The 18,453-nt window shown below is 37.9% G+C and overlaps 1 protein-coding gene across 1 annotated transcript in view; it reads left to right on the forward strand.

The window, feature by feature from the left end:
* The window catches only part of galntl6 (polypeptide N-acetylgalactosaminyltransferase like 6), a 313,700-nt gene that overhangs the window by 261,405 nt on the left and 33,842 nt on the right, over positions 1-18,453 (forward strand). Inside the window, exon 8 of the mRNA XM_007232148.4 lies at positions 16,620-16,737. Coding sequence (XP_007232210.2) covers positions 16,620-16,737 — 118 coding nt within the window. The remainder of the gene's footprint in view (positions 1-16,619; positions 16,738-18,453) is intronic.

Here is an 18,453-nt window from a genome sequence, read left to right on the forward strand (position 1 = left end):
TAATTGAATGGCATTGAGGACACTCTGTCTCAGTCACTGCAAGGTCAGAGTGGGAGCCATTTGTTCTCTCTCAGCAGTGCAGTGGTCAGTGTGGTGGACAGATGCAGTTGTTCAGGGTCTGAACAAAGTCAGCATTTTCATCAGTTTTTCATTTTTAATTGAAGTCAGCTTGCCTCCCTACAGTGTCAGAATGAGGACGATCAGCATTCATTTTAGAGCTGTTCTGTTGTAGATAGAATAGCTGTATCTCTGTGTGGTGTTGGATATTGTTTAGCTGAGCATTTCTCTTTCTGTCTTTCTACCAGAAAAGATCAGCTCTGAGAAAACATTGCTGACAAACACAGTGCTGTATCCCCTGTGTGTTCACACTGTCTTTATAGGGGGGTTCAGAAATAACTTAGCTTTCCAGACTTTTCATGACTTCTCATTTGACCATCTCTGCCAGGCAGCAATATTCACAATATGTATTTATTGTCAGATATGCCCCATATAATGATGTAAAAATGTAGGATCTGTCAATGTTTCCATCTATTGTTAGGGATATAAGTCAAGTCAAGTAGTTTTATTGTCAATCCTGCATATATAGAGAATTGAAATTACTTTACTCTCTTTCCCAAAGTTACAGCAAGCACATCAAAATAAAAAATATATATGTAAAAGAATAAGAGATACCAAATTTCCTTCGAGATAAATAAAGTATCTATCTATCTATCTATCTATCTATCTATCTATCTATCTATCTATCTATCTATCTATCTATCTATCTATCTATCTATCTATCTATCTATCTATCTAAATGTAAAATAGAACAAGGTCACAGATATAGACATATATGAGACAAGAGACACAAGACAATAGTGCAATATACAGTAAGAGTGAGAGTGTACCAGTTAGGAATGATGGGGGGTTAAAGAGGGAATGACAGTATCAGTATAAACAGAACCCATATATACATTAGTGCAAATGTAGAGATATAAAAGCTTAAGGCTGGTAAAGTGAACTAGTGCATACATTCTTTACATGTTACAGTCGTGGGGGGGAAATATCAGTTCTTGAAAAGTTCCTGTACTGTGTTGATTGGAGGAGGGGGGTTCAGGGTGTGTGTGTGTGTGTGTGTGTATGTGTGTGTGTGTGCTGGGGGCAGAAGAGGGAGGGGGAGGGGCTATGATGTCACAAGATCTCTTTCTCCCATGGAAACAGCGTTTTCTTCTTTTTTGTCCCATAAATCGCCGTTGTTTTTGTAAATCTTTATCCCTATCCGGATGTTATTAGTTTCTCAGGGGGTTCTGGGGTAATTTTCTCTTTTATGGGGGTCCTCTGTGATTTTATTTCTGTCTGGAATGACCATGTACGTGTTTTTCTTAGACGTCCTCTGACAAAAATTACAGGCTGAATTACTTACTGTTTTTCACTAAACTCCGTGGTCCTCCAATAATTTTATTCCTGTCTGCACAGCTATCTCTAAGCTAAGTTTCATCACCTCACGTTTAATAAAATAGCTGTTTGTCCACTGCCACACACCGTAATTACACTTTGGGCGCACGTTTCCACGGAGATCCATGTAATAAGCACAACAGCCAATGGAAATGGAGGAGCTACTGAATGCGAAAAATGTACTACTTCTCCTCATAGCGGTGTCTGTTGTCAGCTATGCAAACGCTTACATCGACAATTGACTCGACAATTGATTACGCCCAAAACACGCCCATAATTATTTAATAAAAATTGTACATTAGCCTTTAATTTCTTTGTTGTTTGTTAGAAATCGAGTATCAAATCTGAATACAGTTTCAGTCATTACAGTGATCCATGTTTACTCATGCTCATAAAAAGTTCAACCCATGAACTGTTGAGTTCTCCCCCCAGTAGATCCTCCACCCCACAATGTTCAGTTCAGTTCATGGCTATGACCTGGCTACCAAAACAGTGCTGTGTGCATTAATAAAAATGTGTACTTTATAAAGGTATATAGGTACTGATCTGAGTAATGTCTGGTCCTGAACTGCACAGTGACGTCTCAGGCTGCTGCAGCCGGTTGTGTGTGTTGTGCTTGGATATATGATTGGTTGTGTGTGTGTGTGTGTGTGTGTGTGTCTGTGAGAGAGAGGAAGAGAAAGAGAGACACTTGAAGGATTTACACACTTGCAGTAAATCCCCTCTCATCACTGCTGGTAATTGATTTGCTGCAGGTGAAAACTGACTGGACTGTGTGTCTGGGTTGCTGTCCAATGTCCTGAAAATATAAAAGCCCACACATGACTCTCACAATTCAAGATCTAATTTGTTTAGTTTTGTTTTGGAAAAAATGGAAAGCATCACATTTTCCTTTACATATGATGCTCTTGTGTATCTTAATGATTTTGCGTGTGTGGTTCGTTTTTGACTGGTTGTTTTTGAAAGCTGATCTGTGGTCAGTGCTAGATTGAGTGTAGGTATTTATTAGTGATGCCAGAAATGTACATTATTGTCTGAAAAAACTGGAACCAAGCAAAGTTGACATTTGGCAGAAGGTCAGAAAAAAAAAAAAATCAAACACTGCAAATTTCAATATTTAATATTGAACTTCCTATTTTGAGACTCCAGACCACAGAGGGCTGTGATTTTAATGGTTTTCAAGTCAAGTCAAAAGGCTTTTATTGTTAATACATCTGAGTACAGGAACACAGTGTAGTGAAATTATGTTCCTCCTGAACCATGTTTTAATGTTTTAATTTTAACATATGATTTTCTTCCTCTTGACAAGCAGGCAGTTAGACATTTGTGCTCCCATAAATCTAGTTTTAAGGGTGGCCCTACAGTCTAACTGCTGCCTTTCAAATATGAGAAGATTGTAATTTCAAGCCCCAGCAAGAGCTCAGCACTCTGTTTTGTACAAATTCTTTGTCTGGGAACATAAACTTAATATTATAGGTGTAGTTCTAAACTACAGATTGAAAGAAACAAATTGAGGGGGAGGAGCCACAGACTAAAGATCTTAAACAATATTCAATTCATTGTAGCTGCAGCTTCTTTACTAATGTTTCCGAAGCTTAACTCAATTTATATTGCTGATCTGACTGAGATGCAAAAGTAAAAAATAAGTTAACTTCAGATACCCTGTAATTAGTAACTTTATTGATTTGTTTATGCATGCATTTATTTCATCATTATTACACTGAAAGCAAGTTACAGAGCCTGTTATTTGGTAAGTACAGCTCCACACACTTTTTTTTTTTTTTTTTTTTTTTATAACAGGCTTTTGATGTTGGTTTCAACACAGTGTTACAACTAAGCACCCTTAACTCCTCCTTTAAACTCTGCAATATCTCTCAGTTCTGGCTCCACTTTATCAGAGAGTCCTGGCCTTCTGCCACACAGCAGAATCTGTCTGAAGTCCAGCCCAAACTTCCCCCCTATCTTACAGTGTCCTACCATATTATTACATGCTGATGGAAGGGCCTGAACTCCAAAAAATACTGTTCTCACTGATACAGAGATGAGCTCTAAAAACAAATAAGTTTTGCACTGATAATTTTAATTTTTAGACATAAAGCCTTAAAATATTTTTAGTCCCCCAAAAGTTTGGGAACGCCACTTCTCATTCAGTGTTTTTTTTTTTTTCCTACATGATAAAATATCCTTTATTTAGTTGAGTAGTTTTTGCCATAATCTGGATAAGAACATTGCTCAAATATTCACTGTTCACTGTATACCTGTAACTCTACCTTTTACACTACTTTACAACTGATGCTCTCAAACACTTTATTAAGAGACAAGAAATTCAAGTAACTCTTGATGAGTTCAGCACAGCTGTTAACTGAAAGCCTGAATTCCAGGTGACTCTACCTCATAAAGCTGACTGAGAAAATGCCAGAGAAGGTACCTATTTTGAAGAATCTAAAATATAAAACATATTCTGGTTTGTTCAACACTTTTTTTGTTTAATAAATAATTGCATGTTTTTTTTCATAGTTTGAATGATTTTAGTGTTAATCTACAGTGCAGAACATTTTAAAATAATGACAAATCACAGAATTTAAAATGTGTCCAAACCTTTTTATTGGTACTAGAGTAAGTGAAGTAAGTAAGTAAACAAGTAAGTGAAAATAACTAAAATTAATCGTATTTTGAGCTATATGCTTTACTGCATCCTTCTTTGATTCTTGTCCATTGTAGACTTAAATTTTCACTGTGAGTGTTAAAATCTAACATACATCCTGGGCTTTCCAAAAATAGGTTTTTCACTGGTTACCTGGGCAACCATGACACTGCTAATGATGCTGATACAAGAGCTCCTGTGATCCTGGAGATATTAATACAGCAAACTCTTTAAATTACTAAAGCAGCCTTTGTGCTGAAAGAGAGTGCTAAAAAAGAGTCCTTACTAAAACCATCAGATCTATGTACTCTAAAAAAGTAGACAGCACTACTGTGCATGTTTTTAATGTACTTTTTTCCGTATACTCAGCATAACTACTAGACATCCTCATCTTTCCAGAAATCTCTAAATGCTCTGTCACTTTAAATTAACTAGAAAAACACGAAATTTTAAAACCTTTTTATCTGGGTCTCAGGAGGTTAATCCCTCATTCACTGGCAACACTTCAGCATTAATATCCAGCCTCTCCCTCAGTGAAGCTCTCCAGCATCCTCCTGAAGCCGAGAGCAGTCAGTCAGAGAGTGGAGAAGCTAAGCTGACGTCTCTTCTGCACGCTCATCCCTCCTGCGTGGGCACGCACTCCTCCACCACTACGCCACAGGAAGTGAAGATGTCACTCGCTTTACCTCTCTTTACCCCATCTCTCTCTCTCTCAGAAGGAAAGCATGAAGGGGGAAAAGATTCACAGCAGAAGATTATTCTGCTGGAAGATGGAGAAATCAAGTCTCCTGATCTAACGAAGGGGTAAAGAGCCTCGCCAGTTAGCAGGCCTGCATTCAGATTGGCTGCTTAAAAAAAAAGGAAGTTGCTGGCAGAGTGAGCAGCTGCTGCATTCTCATGTGTGAAACGTACTCGGCTAAGATGCCTTAATATAGATCTTAGCGCCTGTTACAAGATGAAAGAGATGCTTCTATCTGGATCACAGCTCATTTGTGTGCCGACTGATCGGACGCTTCCATGCGTTACTCAGACAGAGAGGAGCAGGGCTGAGAAATACACAGATATGGTGGGTGTGGTGGAATTAAAGAATCAGTGTTCCCAATTTAGAAGACCAATTACCCAATCCCTGTTTATACAGTATGAACTCCCTCTATCACTAGTAACGCCCCGACACTAGGAGGGTGAAGATCAACACATGCCTCCTCTGATACGTGTGAAAACAAACTCCGCCTCTTTTCTTACTGTGCATTTACACTGCTCCTTTATGACAACGCACAGCTGCGTATCCCATTCATTTTCAATGGGAAGCGTCAGCTCCATCAGACACAGTCACGAGGAGCATCATGGGTCCAATGAGTCAAGTGTGGGGGATGAGATGTGATGAAACGTTGAGCCAAGGTTTGCTTTTTAAACAAATGAATCCAACACAATGCCTCTATCCAATCAGAGAGCAGGTGTTTGCCTGATATGCGCCCTCAGTGCAGTGTATGAAAACATTTTAGTTCCACTTTCAAGCGTTCCAGAGACTCATGGAGTAGAAGTTTCAGGCTTTCCTGTCCTTTATATTAAATCCCTGCTGATTTACAGGACTCTGATCAGAGTAATACAATATGGAGAAAGGTTGCAGAGATTGTTGGGATTGTTGGGGATTGTGGGTTTTTTAAATATTAATATCTAATTTAATTGGAAAAAGTTTGCTTTTGTTAGCTTATATGCTGCTGACTAGACAGTGTAATAAAGCTCAATCAAACATTTATACTTAGAAATACACTTTTATATGTATTAGTTTATAAGAAATAAAGCTTATATAAAAGCATTTCCCATTCATTAAACCGATTTAATTGGACAACGCAGGAAACGCAGCCTTTGTAATGCCCACATGTGACCAGTTGGAGGGGGGCAGTGCGATCATGTGCGTTGGTGCGATGGAGCTGTGTAAATGCAGAGAGAGAGCATAGTCAGTTGTGCTCTCTCAGACTCCGACTGTCGATAGCGAAGGAGCATTATCTCAGTATTCAAATATTCAGACCAGCAATCCTGAACCCACTGAACCCCTCATAGTCCCATATTCTGTTCTTATTTAAAATAAAAGTATGTAATGTGGTTCTTGAACCAATGTTTTTTTTCCTTTACTTCCCAGACCAAACTTAAACCGCAAAAGAAACAAATGTATACTTTTTGTGATGTTACAGAACTGTTTAAAATTCATAGGTATCTTTCATAAGAATAAAAAAGATCTTTATCTGAGCAGTAAGTGTTAATTTACTCATTAACACTCAATCGACAATAATAAATTATGTGTTAAACACTGCTTAGATATTTTAAAATATGCTTTGTAGCATTTTAAATAGAGATTTTCCATTGAAACACATTAAGTCTATGACTGTGCTTAATCCCGTCTGGAAAACGGACCCTATATTTTTAATAAAACTCTATACTCCTACGTTCAGGAATCTTGATAAATCCTCTTTATTAAGCTTTTAACAAGTGTATCCTTGTTATGTGAAATATGCTTTGAATCTTTTATTTATTCATTGATTGATTAATTGATCATCTTCTTATTATTATTTATATTAGAAAATTGAATATTTCTGTTACACTATATGAACAAGTGCTGATGAACATTTTTCTGTCAGAAGAAAAAAGTAGAGTTTGAGTTATTTCTTTCTTCTATTTTTCTTCAGTGATTGTGTGTGTGTGTGTTTGGGGGGGGTTGCTGGGGTTTCAGCCTCTAGCCCTCAGCCTCCACTCTATCTCTGTCCTCATATCACCCCCTTCTGGCCAGGCGAGGAAAGCACCGCCCCTCGCAGCACACAGTTCTCCCAGCTGACCGGTGTAATAAAGCGGACGGATGAGAAGATTGCAGCTCAGGCCCATTTCCATAGATTGCAGGCATTACTGGACGCTGCTTCATTAGAAAGGTCGCGCCAGAATGGGGTCACATGGGTCGGCGTGGTCTCCGCCGCTGTGTGCTGATGAGGCAGATGAATAATGAATGTGTGTAGATGTGCTTCGGCGGTGGTTCACACACTCTGAGGGGTGTGTGTGTGTGTGTGTGTGTGCATGCGTAGCCAAGGCTTAAACATAGGAATGTGCACATGCATGAAGTTTCACGGTGCAGGGTAAAGGGATTACGGAAATGGGTGATAAATGACAAAACGGAGAGGGCGAGCCTCACTCATTAGTGTGTGTATGTGTGTGTGTGCCTTTCCCTTTTTTACTCTCTCTCTCTTTTTCTCTGTCTATCCAGTACTTACTTCTCTCCCTTTATCCCTCTCTCTCACCCTTTTACCTGCTTTCCTGCTCTCTCTCTCTCTCTCTCTCTCTCTCTCTCTCTCTCTCTCTTATTGTCCATCTAATACTACTCTCCCAATTTTCCTCTCTCTCACCCTTTCTCTCTCTCTCTGTCCCTCTCTCTCTCTCTCTCTCTCCCTCTCTCTCTCTCTCTCTCTCTCTCTCTCTCTCTCTGTCTCTCTCTCCTTCATTGGCACACACTGACCTTGGCTGTATGGATGTGCATTGCAAATGATTTCCCTCTGCAAATCTCCCCCTAATCCCCCCAGCTCTCAGCGACTTTAACCATTTAATACAGAGCGCTACAATAGAACGGAGAAATCATTGATTATTCCAATCCCCCCCCCCCCTCCCCTCTCCCTCCAGAGATTGGACTTTGCCAAATGGGTCTTTTGTACTGGGAATGAAAATCTTCCTGCTGAATTTTGCCAGAGACCGGAGTAAATAGTGCATTTATATTTATGGAAATGGCAGCAAGGGATGGGCGAAAATCAGAGGAGGGGGCCAGAGAGAAAAAGAGAGAGAAAGAGGGAGAGAGCGCTGTGTCCTCCTCCTTCCACAAAGACATTTAAGCTTCATAAATGTTGTATTTGGAAGGAACTTAATTGGATTTCAGCAGCTCATCCCTTGAATGTAAATTGTGATTGACATCTGCGTGGCAGGCTGCTTTACCTTGATAGAGCGAGCGAGTGAGAGAGAAAGAGAGAGAGAGAAGCCTGCTTGTTTTAAGCTGTTGTTAGGGATGCTCTGTGAGGGAGGATAGAATGAAGAAGGCATGAGGAAATCTTTCTCTATGGTTAGCATTGCAAATGCATAGTAATAAATTAAAGTGACACTTTTATCCAACAATGCAATTCAAACAGTATCCCGAAAAAATTGTATTCTGACTCGTTATCAGTCATTGTAAAGTTGGCTGTTTAATTGTTATCATCGTCCTTCAGAGATTTATACAGAAAGCCTTTATTGTAATGTATTTGCATGCATAGAATTCCTCTCAGCCAATCGCATTTTGCATGCATTTTTTTGCAGATGATTGCATTCAGAGACAAGAGCGTTATTAATGTTATCCAATCACAAAGTACTCTACAGCTTAATACTGGAGATTTTCAACCCCTCTAACCAAGCCTGGTATTAGACATGGTTTCTCTGTAGGGACTAGACAAGCTGTGTGTGTGCATTTGCACATAACCAGACAGTAACTGAAGGGTGCAGTTTCCTCTTCTGAAGTCTCTGTTGCTCCACCAGCCGTTCACGTTCAGTAAAACTGAGCCAGTTCAGTGTGGTTCAAGCACACTGATACCATTAAACACAATATTTAGTCCCTCCTCCACACAGAAATGCTTTTTCTTCCTTTAGTTTAGAAACAAAATAATACAGACTGTTACTTTAATGTTATTATGACAAAACATTGTTCTTAAGGGATTTTTATCCTTATTCTCTTAAATGGTTTATCATTCAGTATATTCATTTTCTTTGAATATACCGAATAAATCATTCAAAAATCGTCTAAATAATTTAAGTTTTAAAGCTAATTGACTCGGTGTCTTTATCTTTATCTTTATCTTTTTATCTCGCTCTCCGGAATTTAACTCTGTTTTAAGTGAGTGTATTTGTAAGAATATTTCTCGATGTTTTTTGATGAATTTGGGGAGACTTTGATTTTATTTCAGATAGAGTCGTGTAAGCTTTTTTCTCTTAGTGTGTGTGCTCCTGTCTGCACAGACTCAAATTGGTAAAAGTAAGCTGGATCATTTATATCAGCCCTGCCAATTTATTGGACCTGCATGGTTGTGCTGGCCTGATGTGCCATTTATATTAATGTGGCATATTCACTCAGCAGAGCTTTTCATTAGCCGTACTCAGAGTTTGCTTAAATGCCAAGTCTGATCTATGTGTCAACATCTCTCTCTCTCTCTCTCTCTCTCTCTCTCTCTCTCTCTCTCTCTCACCCTATTCTGAACTTTTTATTTTAAAAACTGCATCAACATAGCAAACAAAAAAGAAAAACTCACAAACAATACCTGTTTTGTTCTGTGTGTGAGTTCACATTTATGGCATTTGGCAACATTGAATGCTCTGTCTTGATTTTTTTAACAATTTAATTGTTTTGCAGAAGGTAGCATTGTACCAACTACACTATACCAGCCAGGAGTAAAGATTTAGAGGCGGATTTTTCCTAATTTTGTCGCATTTATACCTAATTTGGACGACCAGTTACCCAGCCCACTTATTAGGACTCACCCTTTCCCCCCTAGTAATGCCCCAACACTAGGAAGGTGAAGACTCTAGCACAAGCCTCCTCCAGTTCATGACGCCAGCCTTTGCCTCTTTTTAACCTGCCGCTAATGTAGTAGCACTCTTGGAGGAAAGTGCAGTGACACCCAGCTCTTATATATCAGCTAACAGACACTTGTGATGATCAACATCACACTAGGAGTTATAAGACAGAAAGAACAAGGCCAATTGTCTCTCGGACTCTGGCTGCTGATGGAGAAGCAGCATTACCCGGGATTCAGATTGGTAATCCTTGGTTCATACTGTACTGTGAACCTAAAAGTGGAAACAAACTGAAATGTGCTACATCTGCTGTTAAAAGGTGCTAAAAACTCCATTGTTTTGAAGATGATTCCTTAATCTTTTCGACTGCTGCTGCTTCCTTTAAGTTGAGATCAAATGTGCTATGCACTGTTTGCTGGTTTGTGTGATTAGCGATATTTCTTAAATCTGACGTGTTGATGTGCTAATAGCTATTCAATATATGGGCTGAAAGATGCACTCTGGAGAGGGGAGTCTAGTTAGTGGTGTTAATAGTTAGAAGTGGTGTTATTATCTTATTTCCATTGAACATGTTAGTCTTACACATTGCTAATAAGTGAGAGGTTGCTGCCTTGCACCACATCCACAGTTCTGTCTAGTGGTTGAATAGGGGATCTGAGCAACTTTAAAAAAAATAAGACCTCACATAGTGTCTTAGACCAGTGTTTTCAACATGCATTTTAACAACTATATAGTTTTATAATAAAGAATAAACAAAGGAAAAGGGTGTTTGTTTGAGTTTGTGTGTGATGAGAGGAAACTAAGCTTAAGCTGAGAGCCACACCTGACATCTGACAATGCCCAGGCTTACTGAGCAGAATGAGGAGCAAACAGTGTGTGTGTGTCTGTGTGTGTGTGTGTGTGTGTATACGGTCACACTGATTTAGTGCCTGCTGTCTAGAGTGGACTTCCAACAGAAAGGGTTCACCTTGTCTCACACATGTCTGAGCAGCAGGTCTCTCACTGTCTTCCTCTCCCTCTCTCTTTCCTCTCTCTGTCTTCTCTCTTTCTCTCTCTCTCTCTCTCTCTCTCTCTTTCTCTCTGTGTGTGATTGTATCAGAACCACCTGTATGAGGGGACTCTTTATGGTGATTGCGATAGGGGTCACTGGTTTCAGGTATTGCTGATACATTGATCATTAAAATAATAGTTACTCCCAGACAGAAGTGTTAAATTGAAAAACTATTCAGAAGAAAGATAAAGGGCAGAAGAAAAAGATAAAGATTACCAGCAGCAACAAATCATTTTAAATTTAGACTGATGTGGGTAATGTTTATTGAGCTACACATACAGAAGTAGTGTGTAATGCATGTGTAAAGCTGCAACATGCCAGACATTTTAGCATTGAGTTGTAGAGGTTCCTAATGGAGTCTTTGTGATAATCCATCACATGCAGCTTCATCATCAAAGATAAGGTCTGGTGATACTGTTGGCCATAGCATAGTCTTATGTATCTTCAAAGCAGACTCTTAAGGTGCCAGCAGCATGTGGATAAGCATCGTCCTGTTGGAACATTGCACCAGAACGTGCAAACTGTTACACACAGGGATGAAATGGCATCGGGTCATCTTCAGTGATAAGTTCTGCATTTTTCTTGATGGAGATGGTGACACACACCTATGTGAAGCGCAAAAATATACCATTTGTAGTTCTTGGTGACCTTTATCTTCCTTTAGAATAGCACTGCAATCCAACACGTCCTTCTGAGTGCAGCTATTGAAGTGTTTATAACATGGACATTGTCCAAATTAAGGTCTACAGGTGTTCTTTTTTGTTTTTATGTTTTTTTTTTGGTAGATATTTTCACTAATTTCACTCTGCCTGATATTTTTTTTTCATAAAAAAAACATTGAATATCAGGGTACCAGCTATACTGGTTCTGTAATTGACTGGAATAAATTAAGCCAAATTAGAATTGGCATTTGAATGGAATTTGTCATTTAATTGTGCTTTCTGTCTCTCTTTCTTTCTCTCCCTTTCTCTCTCTATCTTTCTCTTGCTCGTTCTCTCTCTCTCTCTCTCTCTCTCTCTCTCTCTCTCTTTCTTTCTCTTTCGTTCTTTCTCTCTCTCTGTGTCTGTATCTGTCTGTAAGGCTGTAAGGGCTTTTGACCTGACTTCATGCTTCACTGGTGCGGAACACCCGTGATCAGAGACTGCAGTGGTTCATTCACCTGCACACACACACACACACACACACACACACACACTTCCCATCGACCTAAACTTTCCCCCCAGATTTCTGTCTAATTAAGCAGTCAGTAAAAGAGGTGCAGGTTCTTCATTTCCTCCTTTATTTCTCCCTCTTTTCTCTTCACTTCTGACCATTCGGTCACAAGATCTGGTTTAAATGGATTAATGTTTAGTGTATAAAAAGCTACAGACTTTTCCTATTCAGTTTAAAAAGTTTTATTTCACTTTTGTTTAACGCGTTAAAGTTTACAATTTGAGGTCATGTCAAAATTTAGGGTCACAAAAAATTTAGGGATCTATCTATCTATCTATCTATCTATCTATCTATCTATCTATCTATCTATCTATCTATCTGTCTGTCTATCTAATGATAAGTAGAAAAGGTGGATTTGATTTAATTTTCTTTAAAAAGCCTATACTTCTTCTGGCATGTCTCCTCAATGAACTCTATCCACTATTTTATCATTATTAGCCAGTATTAGCCTTATCGTATTGTATTAAATAATATAAAAAACTTAATATAGTGATATTGCAATATTCTCGATGGCAGTCAATTATGTATTTATTTTGCTACATACTAAATTTACCTGTAATTGTTTCTTTGCAGTTTATATACATTAGATATGTTTCACCTTAGTTTTGTGGTAGATTTTTTTTACATTATTTTGTAACACTATTGTTTTATACAAAATCAGGGTGCTGATGTTTTTTTTTTTTATTAAAAACTACAGGATTTATTTTTAAATCTTATAATTTAATTAGTACAGTGGTATATTTTTAAGTTTCATTTTTTTGTCATATCATTTTTTTATAACGAAAATAGTGTTATCACAGTAATACCAAGAAATATTGTGATATTACTTTAGATCCTTATTGTCCACCTCAACTATACTTTATTTGATCTGGTTTCTCATTTTGTCCAAGAACTGATCTGATCAAACAGTTATAACCAGCTCCATCCCCTCCCCCAAGCCCACCAGCCATCCCTCCTCAGACTCATCATCAGCAGGAGCAGCAGACTGGTCCAGCTTAAGTCCTCCAGAATTTTCTGTACAAAGCCTCGGAATCTGCTTGCTTATCCTTCGCTATTATTGGCACGAGTGCTGGAAAGGGAAGAAAGACTTGGGTAATTTTGCCAGTGAAGTGCTTGCTCCTTCATTAGCAGGCTTAATTGAGTCGACTGCTATATTTCAGCATCTTATTAAATTGGAGGGAAGTGGGCCGGAGGGTATTACATGAGAGCAAATTGATTTTGGCGCCTTCTTGCTCATCCTGTTTGGCTGTCTCACCACAAACCCCACTCCCATGATTATTGTTTATTCCTCTCCCACTTTCCGTCCCCTGTGTCTCTTATTCCTCTCATCATTTGGGCACATTTTAATTTATTATCCATGTCTGTGTTTGATTATTAAATGTTGGTTATATGGTGTGTATGTCTTTTTTTCTAAATGATTGTCAGAAAAAGAGGTCCAGATATACAGTTGCATCTCAAAAAAATATAGAATATCATTAAAAAGTTACTTTATTTCAGTAATTCAGTTCAAAATGTGAAACTCAAAAAAATATGATATTTTACAGCACTTCATGCTTCCCTCTGCTGACAACTTTAATAAAGATGCAGATTTAATTTTCCAGCAGGACATGGCACACTGCCCGAGGTACTGCCGAAAGTACCAATATGTTTTATATAATATTCTAATTTTCAGAGACATTGATTTTTGGGTTTTTATTGGCTGTAAGCCATAAATATCAACAATAAAAGAAATGAACGCTTAAAATAGATTTCACATTTTGAACTGAATTTCTGAAATAAAGTAACTTTTCAATTATATTATATTTTTTAGATACAACTGTATGTACTGTTAATGTTCTGCTCTTTTAATGTATGCTCTTTTAATGTGTGCATTCAAAATGTATATCACAATATGTTTGATATTTTATGAATTGAAGTCAAGTAGCAGACACTGTAAATAATAATAATAATAATAATAATAATAATAGTTGTGTTTTAAAAAAGTGTTTTAAAAAATATATCACCATTATTGAGACATTTTATATTGCGAGATTTGTTTACAAGGTGAAATAATGCAGTAAAACCATTAAAAAGTTCAAGAAAAAATAGAAAATGAGCTTGTGATAGTAGTGTTTATAAAAAATATTTACAGCCCAACGTTCTACAAGAAATGTTAAAAAAATGAATTTAGTAAACTCTAAGAGTGATTAGACAAACCCAGAATATTCATTAAAGACTGAAGTGCTTTAATTCTGTTGAAATAGTGTTAATCTGTTGGTAAATATTCTTTCAGTAAATCTCTGTAGCTGTGCTCCCATCTAATCACTCTGACTGCTACTATTACAAATCACACAACTCCAGCAGCACACTGTAGAGACAATACAACTATTGACTACATGATATTTTAATAAAGTCATGAAGCTTAAACATGCAATTTAAATGTCATGCAGTAACTTAAACATGTAATAAATAATATATTACATTATTGGAAGTATAGCACAGACACAGACTCTGTACACTGGGGGCAAATTATTAAATAATTAGATTATTTAATTTTTACTACATTTATCACCACAATGTTGTTAAATGTGTGGGTTTATTACATTATTGAAAATGGTACAACTATGTATTATATTGTTGATGAATATGACCAACAGCCAATGAAAATAAATAATATGTTTATATTATGTAAGACCAATTGGTACTTTTGGCAATGTGGGCAGTGTGCCAAGTCCTGCTGGAAAATGAAATCTTCATCTCTATGAAAATTGTCAGTAGAGGGAAGCTGGCACTACCCTTCAGTCGGCAACCTAAACCAGAGCCCACCCACAAAGATCTCAGGATCTGACACACATTTTATTATTAAAGTTTGTGTGTCAACATTTTATATTATTTATTTTAGGCCTAATATAATCAATTATACGTTTTGTTTATAAAATATTATGGTCATGAAAATATGTTTTAAGAAATGGAAAAGTCATGGAAATGTATTAGTTTGAAAGTGTATGAACCATGCAGCAGGATAGCAAACAGACTTTGTCTGAGGGAGGGATCTGTACCTACTGTTTGTGGAAAGTCAGTAGATGAAGGAGATGTAAGTACTTTCAAATAATTTAAGTTTAGCATTAACTAAACGGCTCATTCTGAAACTGAAGCGAATAGAGTTGGTGAGCTCTCTTAAGGTGAAAGTGATTTTGATATATATATATAATATCCCCTTTAAAGGCTATAGAGGTACATTGTAATTCAATTTCTTACAATATTATTAACTTATCGTAAACTTAGATTATAATTTCTCAAAATGGCCTGATTCAACTTGTATTGACATTTCCTCCCAGTCATGCCAGTGCGCAGTGAATGAAACCCTGAAACACGTGGTAGAACTGGACAGGGCCGCAGGATTAGCTCTGCATTAGTACCTTCCACCCACAGGGCAGCGGTCCTGTCTCGCTTTGATCTGGGTTCAGTCCACTTCTGAACACAGTGTGTAGGAGTGTAGTACATATCTGTAATGTTAACCGCAGTGATCTCAGGTTTACATCCAGCATCTACAGGGGTTGAACAATTAAACTGAAACACCTGTAATTTTAGTGTGGGAGGTTTCATGGCTAAATTGGAGCAGCCTGGTGTTCAATCTTCATTAATTGCACATTGCACCAGTAAGAGCTGTAAGAGTGTGAAGGTTCAGTTAGCAGGGTAAGAGCACAGTTCTGCTCAAAATATTGCAATGCACACAACATTATGAGTGAGATACCAGAGTTCAAAAGAGGACAAATTGTTGGTGCACGTCTTGCTGGAGCATCTTTGACCAAGACAGCAAGTCTTTGTGATGCATCAAGAGCCACGGTATCCAGGATAATGTCAGCATACCACCAAGAAGGACGAACCTCATCCAACAGGATTAACTGTGGACGCTGTAAGAGGAAGCTGTCTGAAAGGGATGTTCGGGTGCTAACCCGGATTTTATCCAAAAAACATAAAACCACGGCTGATCAAATCACGCAGAATTCAATGTGCACCTCAACTCTCCTGTTTCCACCAAAACTGTCCGTCACCACAATAAATTATTGTGCTCTGAAATCAGGTGTTTCAGTTTCATTGTCCAACCCCTGTACATGTAGCTGATGGTGTATATATTACTGGAGAATGATCTGATCAGGTCACTGAGTGCTACAGCGGATCCATTTATAGCATGAAAGCCTGAACGGCCTTGAGACACGGACGAGCTGATAGATGCTGTAATGAACACTGAAGAATTCTTTGATGTAAAACTTTACACCACATTTTTTATTTCTGTATTAATACCTGTGTGGTCTGGACTGATTCTGTTTTGTGCTGTTCTGTATTCAGTGAAGTGTGTAGCAGTAAATTTCAGCTGAAGTGTAATCTCCGTATACACTCTGAAAAAAAGAACAAAACCTGTGAGTGAAAGCCTGGTACCCCTGCAGCCTGAGGCTACTGAAGCACTTCTCTGCTTTAGAGACTTTCCTTTTTCGGTTTTGTTCCCAGCATCTTTACTTTACTCTACCCGTGGACCTATAGACTGCACATACTCTCTCTATGACCTTCTATGAGTAGAATTCCTTTGTGGTGTCCTTGAGCTTCAACAGGACCCAGAGTAATAAATGAATTATGAAATGTGTGTGTGTTGTATGAGAGAGGAAGACACAGAGAGAGAGAGAGAGAGAGAGAGTATTGAACATTTCGGTCCTCCTTGGTCCTCCACAGGTCTCCAGTGATGGCCGGAGGATTGTTTGCTGTGAGGCGGCAGTGGTTCTGGGAGTTAGGAGGTTATGACACAGGCCTGGAGATCTGGGGAGGAGAGCAGTATGAAATATCCTTTAAGGTAAGTAAGTGCCTTATACAACACAGCGCGATCCTCACACACACTGCGAGCTCTGTGAGAGTGTTCAACATCATTTTAGAAATTAGCAATCACTTAAATTGTTCACAGCAAGAAACCAGTTATGTCTAATTATGCTGCAAATGGATTCCTGTTAGGAGCTTTTTATCATTTGTGTAAGCTTGAAGCTTCCAGAGTACATATGCAAATGATCATGGCCATAATCAAGTTTTGGCACCTCTGAAATGTTTCCATAAAATAAAGTATTTCACAAATATTTTGGATACATATGTATTTTCTTCATGTGTATTGAAACAATTTAATTGCCAAAATGTTAATGAGAAGGCCAAAATCCCTCTTGAAAACATGACTTATGAACGGATGAGACCAAGATACAGCTTTTTGGTAAAGCACATCATTCTGCTGTTTAACGAAGTGAAATAAGACCGTGGAGATTCAAAGATGTTTTGAGTTTCTTTTGTTGCCTCTGGCAGTGGACGCCTTTACTGTGTTTAATCATAAAATCAGAAGATTAACAAAGATCATGGGTCTTGCAGCAGGACAATGACCCCAATCATACTTTAAAAAACACCCTGAGATGGATGGAAACAAACGCTGGAGAGTTCTGAATTGGCCAGCTAATTGATCACCTGTGGAGAGATCTTAAAATTGTTGTTTGGAGAAGAAACCCCTTCAAATATAAGAGACCTGTTTGCAGAAGGAGAGTGGTCCACAATTCCAGTTGAGTGGTGTAAGTAGCTTATTTTTTATAGAAAGCGACTTATTTCAGTTATTTATTCAGCAACCAAATATTGAGTTGAGGGTGCCAATTATTTGTCCAGTCCATTTTTGCATGAAATTATATAGTGTGTGTCGTTCCAACACACGCAAAGGAAATAAATGTATTTAACAAAATGTGTAAATTAAGTATTTAAGAATTTTCTTTTTTAACTAAAAAAAATAAATAATAATAATTTTCTGTAAAATGTTTTGCAGTGCCAACACTTTCGGCCATGACAGTATGTTTTAGTTTTACATTTTCCTTAAAAACTGTATTTGTAACGACAGTGAAATTGCTTCTGTGCAACAGAGGTACCTCCTTGTCTTCCTTTTCTGTGGCAGCCCTGATGAGAGCCAGTTTCATCAAAATGTTATTAATGGACTGACCTTAATTTCTTAAAGAATTCTTTTTCTTTACTTAGTTGAGTATTTTTTGCTTCTCATAATCTGGATTAGAACAACTCGAACATTCACTATTCACTGTATACCTGTAACTCTACCTCTTCACAACTTTACTTTAACTGATGCTCTCAAACACTTTATTAAGAAACAAGAAATTAAAGTAATTAACTCTTGATGAGTTCAGCACAGCTGTTAACTGAAAGCCTGAATTCCAGGTGACTCTACCTCATAAAACTGACTGAGAAAATCCAGCAGAGATGTGCAAAACTGTTTAATCTAAGCAAGAGCATATTCTGTTTTGAAAGTTTGGATGACTTTAGTATTAATCTACAATGGAGAGCATTTTAAAATAATAAAAGAAAGCTTAATTTAAGGTCTGTATGTTTAGTTTGAAGACTTTGCTGCTGTTGCAGTGATTCCATAGCACTTGAAGTGAGCTAAATCAGGCTGAGCAAAACTGGGCTGAAGTAAGTGCTCGCATCTTTGCTGGTCCTGAGATGCTGCACCCGGAGCTCTTGACCCGGGCTAACTCAAGTG

This window comes from Astyanax mexicanus, chromosome 7 (assembly GCF_023375975.1).
Source record: "Astyanax mexicanus isolate ESR-SI-001 chromosome 7, AstMex3_surface, whole genome shotgun sequence".
Lineage (NCBI taxonomy): Eukaryota > Metazoa > Chordata > Actinopteri > Characiformes > Acestrorhamphidae > Astyanax > Astyanax mexicanus.